The sequence below is a fragment of the Oncorhynchus mykiss genome, chromosome Y, assembly GCF_013265735.2.
Source record: "Oncorhynchus mykiss isolate Arlee chromosome Y, USDA_OmykA_1.1, whole genome shotgun sequence".
Lineage (NCBI taxonomy): Eukaryota > Metazoa > Chordata > Actinopteri > Salmoniformes > Salmonidae > Oncorhynchus > Oncorhynchus mykiss.
Genome location: NC_048593.1, coordinates 33,861,568 through 33,881,656, shown reverse-complemented (window position 1 = coordinate 33,881,656; position 20,089 = coordinate 33,861,568). Strand labels below are relative to the sequence as shown.

General features: G+C 43.4%; 1 protein-coding gene across 2 annotated transcripts in view; it reads right to left on the bottom strand.

Annotated features, from left to right (window-relative positions):
• The window catches only part of LOC110510124 (neurexin-2), a 243,230-nt gene that overhangs the window by 207,408 nt on the left and 15,733 nt on the right, over positions 1-20,089 (bottom strand). For both annotated transcript variants that reach the window (XM_036967308.1, XM_036967309.1), the window contains 4 exons: positions 13,713-14,154; positions 12,639-13,022; positions 10,538-10,741; positions 6,224-6,250 (listed from right to left, as the gene is read on the bottom strand). In XM_036967308.1, the coding sequence (XP_036823203.1) occupies positions 6,224-6,250; positions 10,538-10,741; positions 12,639-13,022; positions 13,713-14,154 (1,057 nt within the window). The remainder of the gene's footprint in view (positions 1-6,223; positions 6,251-10,537; positions 10,742-12,638; positions 13,023-13,712; positions 14,155-20,089) is intronic.

Genomic DNA, 20,089 nt, shown 5'->3' with positions numbered 1-20,089 from the left:
GAGGTACAGACAAATATTTACAGAGCGGAGGAGATGGGACTATTCATCTGAAGTGAACTGTGTTAAAGCAGTGTTGGTCTGGTCTCCGAGGAGGGCTCCCCTGCCATCTAATAATGGAGCCTCCGCCCAAACACCTACTCTGTGGTTCAGCGGAGAGCATTTCTGCCAGGATCAAGCACATACACATTTTAGAGAAGTTCGCAAGCAAGTGATGCAAGGGCTGTATAGTGGTGTGCTGAACAGTAAGAATTCTGGTGTGTCAGAAAGCACAGAAATCACTAGATATCCACAGTGAAGTGAAGTGCTTTTTATGTCTACACACCCTAGCTGGAGATTGCGACCTATCCCCTCCATTCCCAACACACTTGTAGCCTAAGTCAAGTATTTCTCATTGTTGTTTTTCTAATATAGACCAATATCTCAAATACTATTTATACTATCGAATACTATTTAAAAAACTAAATTGCTTTCACATACATTTCAAAGTAAGTATTCAGATATATATAAAAAAAATACAATATCGGAATGTACTGTATTTGGAAAAACACTTGGAAAGTATTAGCATGTATTTGAAAATACAAAATTACACTGACTCAAATACACTCCCATGAATTTAACCCAGGTATTTGAAAATAGTATTTGATAATACTTTCAAAAAGTATGCTATTTTTAGGAAATACTTGTAAAAATACTTTTAAATACTTCCAATGATTCACATCATTTGAAAATATTCAAATACACAGAAAAATAAGTATTTAGATATCACATACTCGTGTATTTGAAGCCAGGTCTGATTCACAGCACAGTTTAATATTACGTTACATGATTTTAGTTCATTCGCTATTATGGGGAGTTGTTTATCAAGCAAACATTGTTTCTGTGGTTATTTCCTGTAATTGATCTGCTGTTTGATCGTCTGAGTGGATGCAATGTTTAGGAGCTAACATTAGCATAAACTTATCGGGTAGAAATGTAATTGCTTTATGTCATTTCATTCCATTTCATTTTGATACCGTTGTTTTTTTGGTCTTGGTGTTGCGGTGATTAATGGTTGGTCCTGTGTACTGCTGTGCTTCCTAGGGTGCGCACAAATATGTGCAATTATTTGAAGGCTCATGCAGTGTGTGCTCCACTCCCTCCAGTTGTGTTCACAGCATTCTGCAGCGATATGCCATCCCATCTGGTCTGCGCTTAGTGGGACTATCATTTGTTTTCAACAGGACAATGACACAACACAAGTCCAGGCTGTGTAAGGGCTATTTTGACTAAGAATGATATTGATGGAGTGCTGCTTCAGATGACCTGGCCTCCACAATCACCTGACCTCAACCCAATTGAGATGGTTTGGGAGTCGGACCGCAGAGTGAAGGAAAAGCAGCCAACAAGTGCTCAGCATATGTGGAAACTCCTTCAAGACGGTTGGAAAAGCATTCCAGGTGAAGCTGGTTGAGAGAATGCCAAGAGCGTGCAAAGCTGTCATCAAGGCAAAGGGTGGCTACTTTGAAGAATCTAAAATCTAAAATATATTTTGATTTGTTTAAAACTTTTTTGGTTACTACATGATTCCATATCTGCTATTTCATAGTTTTGATGTCTTCACTATTATTCTATAATTTAGAAAATAGTAAAAATAAAGAAAAACCCTTGAATGAGTAGGTGTATTCAAACGTCTGACTGGTACGGTATGTAAATGTGATATTTCTGTATACATACATATATACATACATATACACACATTTTCAAACATAGTACAGACTAAGGAAAGGGCTGGTTTGCATAGTCAAAGCCACTCTGAAGGAGTGAGAAGTAGTTTTCTCCACTCGGCTGACAAGATTTTTTCTCCACTCATACAGTAATAAAGGCCTAGTGCACAAATTTGGTGGAAATAATATATACATATATATATATATATATATATATATATATATATATATATATATATATATATATATATATATATACATACAGTGCCTTGCGAAAGTATTCGGCCCCCTTGAACTTTGCGACCTTTTGCCACATTTCAGGCTTCAAACATAAAGATATAAAACTGTATTTTTTTGTGAAGAATCAACAACAAGTGGGACACAATCATAAAGTGGAACGACATTTATAGGATATTTCAAACTTTTTTAACAAATCAAAAACTGAAAAATTGGGCGTGCAAAATTATTCAGCCCCCTTAAGTTAATACTTTGTAGCGCCACCTTTTGCTGCGATTACAGCTGTAAGTCGCTTGGGGTATGTCTCTATCAGTTTTGCACATCGAGAGACTGACATTTTTTCCCATTCCTCCTTGCAAAACAGCTCGAGCTCAGTGAGGTTGGATGGAGAGCATTTGTGAACAGCAGTTTTCAGTTCTTTCCACAGATTCTCGATTGGATTCAGGTCTGGACTTTGACTTGGCCATTCTAACACCTGGATATGTTTATTTTTGAACCATTCCATTGTAGATTTTGCTTTATGTTTTGGATCATTGTCTTGTTGGAAGACAAATCTCCGTCCCAGTCTCAGGTCTTTTGCAGACTCCATCAGGTTTTCTTCCAGAATGGTCCTGTATTTGGCTCCATCCATCTTCCCATCAATTTTAACCATCTTCCCTGTCCCTGCTGAAGAAAAGCAGGCCCAAACCATAATGCTGCCACCACCATGTTGGAGAGTGGGGATGGTGTGTTCAGGGTGATGAGCTGTGTTGCTTTTACGCCAAACATAACGTTTTGCATTGTTGCCAAAAAGTTCAATTTTGGTTTCATCTGACCAGAGCACCTTCTTCCACATGTTTGGTGTGTCTCCCAGGTGGCTTGTGGCAAACTTTAAACAACACTTTTTATGGATATCTTTAAGAAATTGCTTTCTTCTTGCCACTCTTCCATAAAGGCCAGATTTGTGCAATATACGACTGATTGTTGTCCTATGGACAGAGTCTCCCACCTGAGCTGTAGATCTCTGCAGTTCATCCAGAGTGATCATGGGCCTCTTGGCTGCATCTCTGATCAGTCTTCTCCTTGTATGAGCTGAAAGTTTAGAGGGACGGCCAGGTCTTGGTAGATTTGCTCCTTCCATTTCAATATTATCGCTTGCACAGTGCTCCTTGGGATGTTTAAAGCTTGGGAAATATTTTTGTATCCAAATCCGGCTTTAAACTTCTTCACAACAGTATCTCGGACCTGCCTGGTGTGTTCCTTGTTCTTCATGATGCTCTCTGCGCTTTTAACGGACCTCTGAGACTATCACAGTGCAGGTGCATTTATACGGAGACTTGATTACACACAGGTGGATTGTATTTATCATCATTAGTCATTTAGGTCAACATTGGATCATTCAGAGATCCTCACTGAACTTCTGGAGAGAGTTTGCTGCCCTGAAAGTAAAGGGGCTGAATAATTTTGCACGCCCAATTTTTCAGTTTTTGATTTGTTAAAAAAGTTTGAAATATCCAATAAATGTCGTTCCACTTCATGATTGTGTCCCACTTGTTGTTGATTCTTCACAAAAAAATACAGTTTTATATCTTTATGTTTGAAGCCTGAAATGTGGCAAAAGTTCGCAAAGTTCAAGGGGGCCGAATACTTTCACAAGGCACTGTATATATATTATTTAAAAACAAAATATCAGGGGGTGCTGCAGCACCCTCAGCACCCCTACTTCCCGCTATGGAAAACTAGTACATCTCTCCTCACCATTCTGCTCTCTGAATAATATATGATTATTTGTTATTTCATAGTTTTGATGTCTTCACTATTATTCACAATGTAGAAAATAGTAAAAATAAAGAAAAACCCTTGAATGAGTAGATGTGTCCAAACTTTTGACCGGCACTATATGTTGAAATTATGTTTATCTTCCATTGATGAACTATTAACCATGCTTAAGACATGGTTAATAGCTGTTGAGAATGCTATATTATGGTGTTTCTATCTTTTTTACTGAGTGAAATTAGATTTGTCCGCCTAGATTGTGGGCCACATGGGTATGCTCCGAGGTGTGTCCATGGAGGAGATCCTATATACCTGTGTGTAATTGTTGCTCTTATTTGCTAGTGTTTGAATGGGAGGCTGGTCAGAGCCTGGTAGACCCCAGCTGTGTCTTTTGGCAGGGATAGCTGCATAGGTTTGATATCCTTTCAGTGTTTTGTTTGTAAAAAACATTTAAAAAATATTTTTGGCAACTTTAATTTTGTATCACCTATTAGTAAACCAACACCAGATTTGGCACATTTAAGTTTGCCTTCTGCATTGAACATGCCCTAAAGACCGTGAAACACATGACCCCTTTCACACAGATGCACAATTATATCTAAACTTTTCACACAAAAATCCCATTGACATAAACACACAATTTACACCAGACTTTGAATAAGGCACAGTTTAGATTAATTTGTTTTTAAAATGCTGATTATTAAAGGGAAATGAATGCACATAGTTATTCTCTACATTACAGAAAATGACATGTCCCTGTGCAGCATTGTGAGGATGATTCTGTCTTGATATACTGCAGGCATAGTTGAGACTGAGTTGAGACTTTGAACATGCAAGCTATTGATGCAAATAAAAAAATGCTAATTTTGTAAAACAAATGTATCCTTTTTAGATGAAAGTATACTTACGACAATACGTAGTCCAACATTGGTTGGTCTATTCCATTAGAACTGGCACCGTGTTTTGTGTGCTGTGTTATGTACCTACTGTAACCGCAATGCTCTCTATGACTATTCTCCTTGTGTTATGTACCTACTGTAACTGCATTGCTCTCTATGACTATTCTCCTTCTGTTATGTACCTACTATAACTGCATTGCTCTCGATGACTATTCTCCTTGTGTTATGTACCTACTGTAACTGCATTGCTCTCTATGACTATTCTCCTTGTGTTATGTACCTACTGTAACTGCATTGTTCTCGATGACTGTTCTCCTTCTGAAATATAAGATCTCTATTCACCTTAAAAATATGGTTTACTATATGCTACTGTAAACATGTTTGTGATACTAGTATGTTGTAGGTTGCAGACGCTGTGCACCTTGGTGAGCAAATCAGGACCATGGACAGCTCCCCACCAGAATACCCTGCGGCAGAGTATATACCCCTCTATACACTGGCTGATGCAATCAGCCTGAGACAACATGGTGTGGGGAAAAGGTGGGAGCCATTACGACCTAGTCAGGTACCTGTGGTGTTTCTTATTTATGACTGTTACCACTGCCTCTACTGTATACAACAGATAACCTCCGCTTTGGGCCTACATTGGGTAACATCCACCCATACATTTTTTCCCCCTCCTGTTTTGTAAATTGTGCCGGTTCCTCTCTATGCTTACCTCCTAGCATAACTCCAATTATATGTTAAAATGGCGCTTGTAAGTGGTCAATTCACCGCATGTTTAAAATGCACAACAAGTTTTGGCCTAAAGAGAGGCTCTCCCAGATGGTCGAGGGCTCTAATTGACTATAATTTAGTTAAACTACTGGCAAATTTTGTCTGTTTAAAGTCAATTAAGATTTTATTTTATTTTACTGCCATTAAACTTCAATCCATCTAAATTCATAGGACAATTATTCAGCAACATACTTAAGGTTGCTATTTAAGGTAAAACATTTACTCTGTACACAATCTGTTGTCACGGTCTCACCTGTATAAAATTATTGAAGGAAAGTAGATGTAGAACAGATCTTCTGGCCCGTAGTAAAGAAGGTTTATACCTGTACTGACCAACATAAAAAACTAAGTAGTTACATCTTTCCTTGAATCCTAATAAATAGATTTGAAAAAGTCAATTGTAAGGACAACAGTTCAAATAGGTCACCCCCCCCCCCCCTCTCCCCGAAAGCCCAATGGTATATTGCCATCTGGTGGTAAAGTATATTACTGCTGGAAGTTAGTAGCAGGGACTGGGAGCTACTGCCACTGTCGTCACTATGAAAAGCACTGAGTACCCATAAACAGATGGTCTTTTTCTGTTGTAAAGAACAAGGGATCATTTTGTTATTCTGAAATGTGTTGCTTAGAGGATGAGTTTACCAAAGGATGTTCAGCATTATACAGTATTTGATACTTTCTTTACAGTCCCTTACATTTTCAAGACAACCATGTGATTGTTGTACTTCATGGGGATAAATATTTGATATGGCTAATGTTAAATTCATTTAACAGCATTAAAAGTAAAACAGACAGTGAGGTTTAGAATACAGTTGTTCGGAAGTAGAGTTAAACATGATAGGAGTAACTTACTGAGGTTACAGTCTATCCTGATACAATCTGGTGAGAGAGAGAGAGATGGTGAGATAAAAAATTATATATATATAAGAAGATAAAGTAAAAATGTCACATCCTTCAAGGTACATTCTGCAGTTTCTTTAGACAGAGACCACCATCCGGGGACAAGCTCCAGAGTCAAAACCAGCCTTTTCCTCACCATAGCCACCATTCAGCACCCACTAACATACGAGCTGAGGGAGGTAATGTTACACTCAGGAGAACCAGTAATGTGCAGAGCCTTAGGAAAATATTCAGACCCCTTCCCCTTTCCACATTACAGCCTTATTCTGAAATGGATTCCACTTCATCAATCTACACATAATACCCCAAAATGGCAAAGTGAAAACAGGTTTTTATAAAAATTTGCAAATGAAATACCTTGAAATACCTTATTTACTATAAGTATTCAGACCCTTTGCTATGAGACTTGAAATTGAGCTCAGGTGCATCCTGTTTCCATTGATCAACCTTGAGATGTTTCTACAATTTCATTGGAGTCCACCTGTGGTAAATTCAAATGATTGGACATAATTTAGAAAGGCGCACATGTCTGTATAAGGTCCCACAGTTGACAATACAATTCAGAACAAAAAAAAGCCATGAGGTCAAAGGAATTGACCGTAGAGCTCCGAGACAGGATTGTACCAAAACATTTCTGCAGCATCGAAAGTCCCCAAGAACACAGTGGCCTCCATCATTCTTAAATGGAAGAAGTTTGGAACCACCAAGACTTCCTAGAGTTGGCCGCACGGCCAAACTAAGCAATCGGGGGAGAAGAGCCTTGGTCAGGGAGATGACCAAGAACTCTATGGTCACTCTGACAGAGCTCTAGAGTTCCGCTGTGAAGATGGGAGAATCTTCCAGAAGGACAACCATCTCTGCAGCACTCCACCAATCAGGCCTTTATGGTAGAGTGGCCAGACGGAAGCCACTCCTCAGTAAAAAGCACATGACAGTCTGCTTGGAGTTTGCCAAAAGGCCCCTAAAGGATTCTCAGACCATGAGAATAAAGATTCTTTGCTCTGATGAAACCAAGATTGAACTCTTTGGCCTCTTTGGCCATCCCCACGGTGAAGCATGGTGGTGGCAGCATCATACTGTGGGATGTTTTTCAGCGGCAGGGAATGGGAGACTAGTCAGGATCGAGGGAAAGATGAACGGAGCAAAGTACAGAGACATACTTGATGAAGACCTGCTCCAGAGTGCTCAGGACCTCAGACTGGGGTGAAGTTTCACCTTCCAACAGGACAACGACCCTTAGCACACAGCCAAGGCTTTGGGACAAGTCTCTGAATGTCCTTGAGTGGCCCAGCCAGAGCCCAGACTTGAACTTGAATCTCTGAAAGAACTGAAAATAGCTGTCCTGCGATGCTCCCCATCCAACATGACAGGGCTTTAGATAATCTGAAGAGAATAATGGGACAAACTCCCCAAAAGTGGTGTGTCAAGTTTGTAGCATCATACCCCAAAATACTTGAGGCTGTAATCGCTGCCAAAGGTGTTCAACAAAGTACTGAGTAAAAGGTCTGAATACTTACAGTACCAGTCAAAAGTTTGGACACCTACTCATTCAAGGATTTCAGAGACTGTGTGAATCAGGCCTTCATGATCGAATTGCTGCAAAGAAACCACTACTAAAGGACACCAATAATAAGAAGAGACTTGTTTGGGCCAAGAAACACGAGCAATGGACATTAGACCGGTGGAAATCTGTCCTTTGGTCTTTGGTTCCAACCGCCATGTCTTTGTGAGACAGAGGAGGTGAACAGATGACCTCTGCATGTATGGTTCCCACTGTGAAGCATGGAGGAGGAGGCATGATTGTGTGGGTGTGCATTGCTGGTGACACTGTCAGTGAGTTATTTAGAATTCAAACACACTTAACCAGCATGGCTACCACAGCATTCTGCAGCGATACGCCATCCCATCTGGTTTGCGCTTAGTGGGACTATCATTTGTTTTCAACAGGGCAAAGACCCAGCACACCTCCAGGCTGTGTAAGGACTATTTTACCAAGAAGGAGAGTGATGGAGTGCTATATCAGATGACCCTGCCTCCACAATCACCCGACCTCAACCCAATTGAGATGGTTCGGGAGTCGGACCGTGCTCAGCATATGTGGAAACTCCTCCAAGACTGTTGGAAAAGCATTCTAGTTGAAACTGATTAAGAGAATGCCAAGAGTGTGCAAAGCAGTCATCAAGGCAAAGGGTGGCAAAGGGTGGCTACTCTATTTTGATTTGTTTAACACTTTTTTGGTGACTACGTGATTCCATATGTGTTATTTCATAGTTTTGATGTCTTCAATATTATTCTACAATGTAGAAACTAGTAAAAATAGAGAAAAACCCTTGAATGAGTAGGCGTGTCCCAACTTCTGACTGGTACGGTATGTAAATGTGGTATTTCTGTTTATATATATATATATATATATATATATATATATACACACACACACACACACACACACACACACACACACACACACACACACACACACACACACACACACACACACACATTTTCAAACATAGTATAGACTAAGGAAAGGGCTGGTTTGCATAGTCACAGCCACACTGAAGGAGTGAGAAGTAGTTTCCTCCACTCTTCTGACAAGGGTTTTTCCCCACTCATACAGTAATAAAGGCCTAGTGCACAAATTTGGTGGAAATAATATATATATATATATATATATTATTATTTAAAAACAAAAAATCAGGGGGTGCTGCAGCACCCTCAGCACCCCTACTTCCCTCTATGGAAAACTAGTACATCTCTCCTCACCATTCTGCTCTCTGAATAACAGAATAGCTACATAGTCATTATGGCTTACCATAAGCTGCAATGAAGGCTACAGTATGTACTACTATATACTACTATGCTAGTGTGGCTGATGTGTGCTCTGGAGCTGTCAACCATCACAGAGCAGTGGATACAAACAGCCAAGGACCAGACTCACTACCTACAGACGTACTGGGCATGTTGTACACCATGACAATGTACAGTACCAGTCAAAAGTTTGGACACACCTACTCATTATCGGGTTTTTCTTTATTTGTACTATGCACTTTTCTACATTGTAGAATAATAGTGAAGACATCAAAACTATGAAATAACACATATGGAATCACGTAGTAACCAAAACAGTGTTAAACAAATCAAAGTATATTTGAAGAATGTAAAATATAAAATATAATTGGATTTGTTTAACACTTTTTTGGTTACTACATCATTTCATATGTGTTATTTCATAGTTTTGACGTCTACACTATTATTCTACAAGGTAGAAAATAGTTGTTGTTTTTTAATAAAAAATGGAATGAGTAGGTGTATCCAAACTCTTGACCGGTACTGATGGTACAGTACTGTATGTTTTTAAGTGAGCTGGCCTCTCTGACTGTCTGTTCCTAGGACTGCAGACACACAGGCCGTTGAAGGGCTGAAAGGGTTGGGGGATGGACCAGCTAGCGACTGACCTGGGCATGGGTCAGAGAGATGATGTGAGAGACAGGGGAGAATAGAGAGAGAGGGAGGAGAGGGAGAGAGACAGGGGAGAGAGAGGGAGGAGGAGAGGGAGAGAGACAGGGGAGAGAGAGAGAGAGGGAGGAGGAGAGGGAGAGAGACAGGGGAGAGAGAGATAGAGGGAGAGAGACAGGGGAGAGAGACAGGGGAGAGAGAGAGAGAGAGGGAGGAGGAGAGGGAGAGAGACAGGGGAGAGAGAGAGGGAGGAGGAGAGGGAGAGAGACAGGGGAGAGAGAGATAGAGGGAGAGAGACAGGGGAGAGAGACAGGGGAGAGAGAGAGAGAGGGAGGAGGAGAGGGAGAGAGACAGGGGAGAGAGAGGGAGAGGGAGGAGGAGAAGGAGAGAGACAGGGGAGGGAGAGGGAGGAGGAGAGGGAGAGAGACGGGAGAGAGATAGAGGGAGGAGGAGAGGGAGAGAGACAGGGGAGAGAGAGAGAGAGAACAGAGGAGATAGAGAGATGTGCATAGACGTTGTGTATGATAGAGAAAACACAGAGGAGATAGAGAGATGTACATAGATGATGTGTATGATAGAGAGAACACAGAGGAGATAGAGAGATGTACATAGATGATGTGTATGATAGAGAGAACACAGAGGAGATAGAGAGATGTAAATAGATGATGTGTATGATAGAGAGAACACAGAGGAGATAGAGAGATGTACATAGATTATGTGTATGATAGAGAGAAGAGTAAGTAGAACAAGACCTCTCTCATTACATCACTCTCACTGAGAAGCCGTGAGAGTTAGTGTTGTTAGCATTACCCAGGTTGACGGTGAGTTTTACCCGGCCCGCTTCCAGCTCCAGACGCAGGGTGTCAGCTGAGTCCTGGGAGGTGGTGGCCAACAGCAGCCCAAAGGCCCTCTGGGACATAAAGCGTAGCGCCACGTCCTCGGCCTCCGTGTGCATGCTGACTGGCAGTGTCACCTTCAGGTACATGCTGCCATCATAGCTCAGCACCGTGGCCTCTGTGTGTGACACCCAAAGACAGGGAAACAGGGTTAGCTAATGTTTTGGTCACAAATGTTCCCGTACAGCACAGAACAATTTCCTATACACTCAACACTGAATGAGCACATGATTCAGAATAAATTAAGAATTCAATGTAAGATGTGATCATTGGTGAACCACATCTAACAGTGTTTTTCCATGTATGTCTGTTGGTCAGTTTCCTGCAGGAACACTAGATGGCAGGAAAAGCCTGTAATACACCACACAGCTCTGTTATGTGATGCCGCTCTAATCATCCTCTTCTCATAGATTTCTATTCAGGCCACAAATAGGATGAGGATTCCATTTATATCCCTCAATGTTATCAGCCAAATGGCTTCACAATGGGGTTGCTCTCCTCTCTGTGAGAAAGATCTCTGTGGTAGATGCAGGGTGATTTAGACTTATGGAGAGCCCACCACAATACTGATGAATCACTGATACCCAGCAGTGTTTATTCCTCACGTACTGCCACTTCACTAACAGATCACTAATGAAGTGGGAAGTTACCCCTTGAATGACTCACACAAATGTAATTTAATTTACATTGTCTTTATGAAATATCTGAAAACCTTTAAAAAGCTTTGCGGTATCTATTCAACCGGGAACAACATTCCCCATCCCGCTGTCCCTCTCTCATCACTTTCACAGTTTCCCCAACCCACTGTCCCTCTCTCACCACTTTCACAGTTTCCCCAACCCACTGTCCCTCTCTCACCACTTTCACAGTTTCCCCAACCCACTGTCCCTCTCTCACCACTTTCACAGTTTCCCCAACCCACTGTCCCTCTCTCACCACTTTCACAGTTTCCCCAACCCACTGTCCCTCTCTCACCACTTTCACAGTTTCCCCAACCCACTGTCCCTCTCTCACCCTCTCTCACCGCTCTAACAGTTTCCCCAACCCACTGTCCCTCTCTCACCGCTCTCACAGTTTCCCCAACCCACTGTCCCTCTCTCACCGCTCTCAGTTTCCCCAACCCACTGTCCCTCTCTCACCGCTCTCACAGTTTCCCCAACCCACTGTCCCTCTCTCACCGCTCTCACAGTTTCCCCAACCCACTGTCCCTCTCTCTCATTGCTTTTACAGTTTCCCCAACCCACTGTCCCCCTCTCACCACTTTCACAGTTTCCCCAACCCGCTGTCCCTCTCTCACCATTTTCACAGTTTCCCCAACCCACTGTCCCTCTCTCACCACTTTCACAGTTTCCCCAACCCACTGTCCCTCTCTCACCACTTTTCACAGTTTCCCCAACCCACTGTCCCCCTCTCACCACTTTCACAGTTTCCCCAACCCGCTGTCCCTCTCTCACCATTTTCACAGTTTCCCCAACCCACTGTCCCTCTCTCACCATTTACACAGTTTCCCCAACCCACTGTCCCTCTCTCACCGCTCTTTCACATTTTCCCCAAACCGCTGTCCCTCTCTCACCACTTTCACAGTTTCCCCATCCCGCTGTCCCTCTCTCACCGCTCTCACAGTTTCCCCAACCTACTGTCCCTCGCTCTCACCGCTCTCACAGTTTCCCCAACCCACTGTCCCTCTCTCACCGCTCTTACACAGTTTCCCCAACCCGCTGTCCCTCTCTCACCACTTTCACAGTTTCCCCATCCCGCTGTCCCTCTCTCACCGCTCTCACAGTTTCCCCAACCCACTGTCCCTCTCTCACCGCTCTTACACAGTTTCCCCAACCCGCTGTCCCTCTCTCACCACTTTCACAGTTTCCCCAACCCACTGTCCCTCGCTCTCACCGCTCTCACAGTTTCCCCAACCCACTGTCCCTCTCTCACCGCTCTTACACAGTTTCCCCAACCCGCTGTCCCTCTCTCACCACTTTTCACAGTTTCCCCATCCCGCTGTCCCTCTCTCTCACCGCTCTCACAGTTGGGACCCAGGTAGCCCGTGCTGGTGCAATCACACACATGACGGTTCCAGCCCTCGCGGCACTGCCCACCGTTGCCACAGACGTCTCTGCCACACCTGATGTGTGTTTCCCTGGTGCAGAAGCTGCTGACTCCAGAGGCACTCTGGATCTCTGCCAGTCTCCTCAGGTCCCGGCTCCGCCCATCCATAAACAGGTCCCGCATGCAGCCCACGTAGCCCAGGTTGAGGGGGGCCGTCCAGACTTCTGGGGGGAGGATGAGGCGCTGGCGTGCCTCGGGCAAACCCCCCAGGTACATATCACCCTCCAGGTCTAAGATCTCATTGCCTTCATTTGCAGAGAATGGTGTGCTGCGGCTGTTCACCGAGATGGAGCCTGAAGGAAAAAACAGAGTGAGTCAACTATTATCAAGGCTGTCTCACCTCACTGCATGTGTGTTTGAGAAGATGTGCAGGTGTTTGTGAGTAATGAGTGTTGGTGGAGGAGTGGGAAGATAAAGTGAGAGTGTGAGTTCCTGTGTTGCTATTGGAGGATGTGATAAACACAGTGGTTCTAGCTATTCATTGGGATATAACATCAAACAGAAGAGGATATCCACAAGGTATACCAGGTGTAAAACTGTGGAATGACTAATGAAGAAGAATGTCTCAGGTCTTTGTCATAGCATAATCCTAAACTGTAAGCAAACCGGCTGGAATCACTGGGCTCGGCTAATGAGGACAGACATTTCCCCACATGAGGTAGGTGACAGTATAATTGGCCACTTGCAAAATAGGTTAAGGCAATTTATGAAATGTCATACATAGATTATAACTGCTAAAAATAAGACTGTAATTAAAACTGGATATGCACACAGCATCTCTGATTGCAGCAAAGAAACATTAAAAGTAAGCTAAAATATGAGTGTCTCTATATAGTTATAGTGAATGTAATTTCACAAGCCAGAAACTTTGTCATCTCACTATGGGACATGCCCCCATTAGGCTCACTGGTTGAAGCCTTATTCAATCACACCTAACGGGCCAATCAGAGCTTATCAGAACCTTCATGTGTGCTTCCCCTCACCTTTACGCCCCTCCCTCTGGAAGTCCACGTGGCACCACTCCCCATCGTTGACCCTCTTGTTGCTAGCCTTCATCTTGATGCTGCCAGAGCCCATGTCCATCACCAGGTAGAGAAAGCCGTCCATTAGCTCCATGGCAAAGTAATGAGCCCTGGCCTGCCTGTCTGGCTGTCTGTCTAGGTCCTGCAGACGTCTGTCCCCGTGGCTGAACAGCAGCAGGCCGCTGGGCTCCGTGGTCCGGAAGTCAAAGGAGATGGAGCCGGTCTTCTTGGTGTTCCACCTGGGCAGGGTGAGGTAGGAGGCGGGCGTGTCGAAGGTGACTGGCTCCAGGGCCGCCACATCCTCACAGCGGAAGGTCAGATCACCGTGAACACTGACCTGAGGGTCCCGCTCTGCAGCCAGACGAGACAGCTCCAGTCTGAACTCATTGTTCTTGTAAACCACCTATAGGGACAGGAACAGGAACAGGGGACAGGACTGTCACTGAGTGGGTGGCTGCGGAGAGACCAATTTCTGTCCTGTTATTGACCTCATTCCTCACTCTTTTCTGTGATTGTACTCAATAACAAACCTTAAGATTCAAGCAACAATTTGTCATTCATTGAAACTGTTTCTATCTATGAAATGTGACAAAAGATTCCCCTGAGTAATTGTATATATTTTTTTACAGTCAGACTTCAAACAACAACATATATAATGCCATTAATCATTACTAGACATCCACTCCAGACATTACAGAATACATGACTGAATAGATTACAGAATACATGACTGAATAGATTACAGAATACATTACAGAATACATGACTGAATAGATTACAGAATACATTACAGAATACATGACTGAATAGATTACAGAATACATTACAGAATACATGACTGAATAGATTACAGAATGCATTACAGAATACATGAGTGAATAGATTACAGAATACATTACAGAATACATGACTGAATAGATTACAGAATACATTACAGAATACATGACTGAATAGATTACAGAATACATTACAGAATACATGACTGAATAGATTACAGAATACATTACCGAATACATGACTGAATAGATTACAGAATACATGACTGAATAGATTACAGAATACATTACCGAATACATGACTGAATACAACACATCAGATCATAAATTGAATCTCCCTGCCTGCCACCCTGCCAATCTGTCTGCCTGCCCTGTATGTCTGCCTGTCTGTCTTCATGCCTGCCTGTTTGTATTCATGCCTGTCTTCATGCCTGCCTGCCTGTCTTCATGCCTGTCTTCATGCCTGCCTGCATGTCTTCATGCCTGCCTGCCTGTCTTCATGCCTGTCTTCATGCCTGCCTGTCTGTCTTCATGCCTGCCTGCCTGTCTTCATGCCTGTCTTCATGCCTGCCTGTCTGTCTTCATGCCTGTCTTCATGCCTGTCTTCATGCCTGCCTGCCTGCCTGTCTTCATGCCTGTCTTCATGCCTGTCTTCATGCCTGCCTGCCTGCCTGCCTGCCTGCCTGTCTTCATGCCTGCCTGCCAGCCTGCCTGCCTGCCTGCCTGCCTGCCTGTCTGTCTGTCTGTCTGTCTGTCTGTCTGTCTGTCTGTCTGTCTGTCTGTCTGTCTGTCTGTCTGTCTGTCTATCATGCCTGCCTGCGTGCCTGTCTGTCTGTCTTCATGCTTGCCTGCCAGTCTGTCATGCATGCCTGCCTGCCTGTCTGTCTGTCATGCCTGCCTGCCTGTCTTCATGCCTGCCTGTCTGTCTGTCATGCCTGTACTGTACTGCTTCATGATGCCATCTATTTTGTGAAGTGCACCTGTCCCTCCTGCAGCAAAGCACCCCCACAGCATGAAGCTGCCACCCCCGTGCTTCACGGTTGGGATGGTGTTCTTTGGCTTGCAAGCCTCCCCCTTTTTCCTCCAAACATAACGATGGTCATTATGGCCAAACAGTTCTATTTTTGATTCATCAGACTAGAGGACATTTCTCCAAAAAGTACAACATTTGTCCCCATGTGCAGTTACGAACCGCAGTCTGGCTTTTTTCTATGATGGTTTTGGAGCAGTGGCTTCTTCCTTGCTGAGCAGCCTTTCATGTTATGTCGATATAAGACTAGTTTTTACTGTGGATATAGATACTTTTGTACCTGTTTCCTCCAGCATCTTCACATGGTCCTTTGCTGCTGTTCTGGGATTGTTTTGCACTTTTCACACCAAAGTACGTTCATCTCTAGGAGACAGAACGCGTCTCCTTCCTGAACGGTATGACAGCTGCGTGGTCCCATGGTGTTTCTACTTATGTACTATTGTTTGTACAGATGAACGTGGTACCTTCAGGCATTTGGAAATTGCTCCCAAGGATGAACCAGACTTGTGGAGGTCTACAATTTTTTTTCTGAGGTCTTTGCTGATTTCTTTTGATTTTCCCATTATGTTTAGCAAAGAGGTACTGAGTTTGAAGGTAGGCCTTGAAATACATCCACAGGTACACCTCCAATTGACTCAAATTATGTCAATTAGCCTATCAGAAACTTCTAAAGCCATGACATAATTTTCTGGAATTTTCCAAGCTGTTTAAAGGCACAGTCAATTTAGTGTATGTAAACGTCTGACCCACTGGAATTGTGATACAGTGAATTATAAGTGAAATAATCTGGCTGTAAACAATTGTTGGAAAAATTGCTTGTGTCATGCACAAAGTAGATGTCCTAACTGACTTGCCAAAACTATAGTTTGTTAACAAGACATTTGTGGAGTGGTTGAAAAATGAGTTTTAATGACTCCAACCTAAGTTTATGTAAACTTCCAACTGCAACTGTACATGGTACTTTTATATAAAGCAGTCACATAACAATAATAATTTACCAAACATCAGCTCTCAGCCACTCTCATCCCATCCCACCTATCACCATAGACCTCAGCTCTTTAATCCCGCCCCTCAGCCACTCTCATGCCATCCCACCTATCACCATAGACATCAGCTCTTTAATCCCGACCCTCATCCACTCTCATGCCATCCCACCTATCACCATAGACATCAGCTCTTTAATCCCGACCCTCATCCACTCTCATCCCATCCCACCTATCACCATAGACCTCAGCTCTTTAATCCCGCCCCTCAGCCACTCTCATCCCATCCCACCTATCACCATAGACATCAGCTCTTTATCCCGCCCCTCAGCCACTCTCAGCCCATCCCACCTATCACCATAGACATCAGCTCTTTAATCCAGCCCCAGCCACTCTCAGCCCATCCCACCTATCACCATAGACATCAGCTCTTTAATCCCGCCCCTCAGCCACTCTCAGCCCATCCCACCTATCACCATAGACATCAGCTCTCTAATCCCACCCCTCAGCCACTCTCAGCCCATCCCACCTATCACCATAGACCACCCATCGCCCAACACTGCTCATTGTAAGGTTAATTTTAAGTGCATGTTGTGGTTTTTTAACAAGTCTGTCTGTCTGTCTGTCCGTCCGCCCGTCCGTCCGTCCGCCCGCCCGCCCGTCCGGCTGCCTGTCTGTCTGTCTGTCTGTCCGTCCGTCCGCCCGTCCGTCCGCCCGCCCGCCCGTCCGGCTGCCTGTCTGTCTGTCTGTCTGCCTGTCTGTTACATGTACACTGTTCCTGTGTGCAGATGGAGGCAGTAGGCAGGCACAGCTGAACATGTTTTTCATTTTCACACCAACGGCACTTGCAGTCAAAAGCTGACTGACGCCCTGCTTCAGGGTGATAACTTCAGTGTCTCTCTGAATCAAAATACACAAGCAAGCAGCTTGGATTCACACGATACAATTACCAGTAATCGCCAGGCCAAAAAATACATCTCATGAGAAGAATAAGAAGTGAACCACAGTATGAAAAATGCAATTGTTGGAGAGTCAACTTCAGCCATAGGTGGGAAAAGTAGTAAAAATGTATAGAATGACACTCAATACCTCTCTCTTTTTTGGTAGTATCAATCATACTGATACAGACTCCTGATGCCTGTTTCAGCGTAACATTGTGTGATAGATATTGGAGGACTACATAGTATCAGAGCTAGGAGGTTTCTTTGGGAATTACTGATACACTTACACTACAGTTCAAAAGTTTGTGGTCACTTAGAAATGTCCTTGTTTTTGAAAGAAAAGCACGTTTTTTTGTCCATTAAAATATCATCAAATTGATCAGAAATACAGTGTAGACATTGTTCATGTTGTAAATTACTATTGTTCTTGGAAATGGCTGATTTTTTATGGAATATCTACACAGGCGTACAGAGGCCCATTATCAGCAACCATCACTCCTGTGTTCCAATGGCACGTTGTGTTAGCTAATCCAAGTATAACATTTTAAAAGGCTAATTGATCATTAGAAAACCCTTCGCAATTATGTTAGCACAGCTGAAATCTGTTGTGCTGATGAAAGAAGAAGCAAAACAACTGGCCTTCTTTAGACTAGTTGAGTATCTGGAGCATCAGCATTTGTGGGTTCGATTACAGGTTCAAAATGAACTTTCTTCTGAAACTCGTCAGTCTATTCTTGTTCTGAGAAATTAAGGCTATTCCATGCAAGAAATTGCCAAGAAACTGATGATCTCGTACAACATACTCCCTTCACAGAACAGAGCAAACTGGCCCTAACCAGAATAGAAAGAGGAGTGGGAGGTCCCGGTGTACAACTGAGCAAGAGGACAAGTACATTAAAGTCTAGTTTGAGATACAGACACCTCACAAGTCCTCAACTGGCAGCTTCATTAAATAGTACCCACAAAACACCAGTCTCAACGTCAACAGTGAAGAGGCGACTCTGGGCTGTTGGCCTTCTAGGCAGAGTTCCTCTGTCCAGTGTCTGTGTTCTTTTCTTTTTATTGGCCAGTCTAAGATATGGCTTTTTCTTTGCAACTCTGAAGCTGCCAACGATGATATATTTTTTAAAAGGCTCAGTGTCGTTATCCTCGTAAGGGGAAGGTGCTGGAGTATTGAAAACGGGAGATCCAATCATTTTGACCCCAATCTTCTTAGATTTCTTTGCATTACTTGTTAAACAAAATATCTTTCTCTGAGCAATTGTATTGGTAGAAGATTATACAACTTGTAAAAAAAATATATAACATACTATATAGCTCAGTATTTGTATTATTTATTTTAGACTGTCTTTTTTGCTGATCTTAATCAAGGGATCCAATCCTTTTGGATCCCAATGTAGATCCCACTGTATATTGTTCAACCTGCTATCAAATGTATGTTTATCAGTAATTCCCTTCAGACCCATCCTAGCCCTGACATACAGTATAGTCCACCAATATCTATCACACAATGAATGTTACAGACTCCTGATTTATTTGACAGTGTATCAGTATATTGGTATTGGGAATCCTGTAAAAAACACTTTAGGAAACAAGGACAGTGAGAAGCACTGCTCAATCAATAAAGAGGTGGACATTATTAATAAATGAAGGAGTCAACTAGACAAAGCCAGAGGGAGGGATGTGCTGCCTGGGAATCCATGAAGGAGATCAATGTCTAATTTGGCTGTCAGGATGGTAAAGCTAAGACCTCACTAGCACTGGCACAGTATTCATTACACATGTGCTCTGTCTGAGAGAGAGAAGGAGGGAGGGAAAAACAGACGGAGAAAGAGAGAGAGAGAGAGAGAGAGATGGGGAGGGAGGGAGGGAATATATATATAGAGAGGGGGCGGTAGAGAGAGAGATAGAGAGAGAGATGAGGAGGGAGGGAGAGAGCGATGGCGAGAGAGAGAGAGAGAGAGATGGCGAGAGACGGCGAGAGAGAGAGAGAGAGAGAGAGAGAGAGAGAGAGAGAGAGAGAGGGTGTATAGGAAGGTCACAACGAGGATGGGGGGGTGGAACCTGCATTATTCAACAGAATAGAAAGTCTGATGTTCATATACAGGTAGACATGTTATTGTATAATTCAAGGCCATAACTACATTCATACCTGACCAATTACCATACTGTACAATGCCAGGTGATATGCAGAGGTATACAAATGAAACACAGTTATGGCTCACAGCTATGGCTACACTATGGCTCACAGCTATGGCTACACTATGGCTCACAGCTATGGCTACACTATGGCTCACACTATGGCTACACTATGGCTCACTCTATGGCTACATTATTGCTCACACTATGGCTCACTCTATGGCTCACCCTATGGCTCACTCTATGGTCTACACTATGGCTACATTATGGCTCACACTATGGCTCACTATAGCTCACAGCTATGGCTATGCTATGGCTACACAGCTAAGGCTCACAGCTATGGCTCACAGCTATGGCTCACACTATGGCTCACACTATGGCTCACACTAAGACTACACTATGGCTCACTCTATGGCTCACTCTATGGCTACACAGCTATGGCTCACAGCTATGGCTCACAGCTATGGCT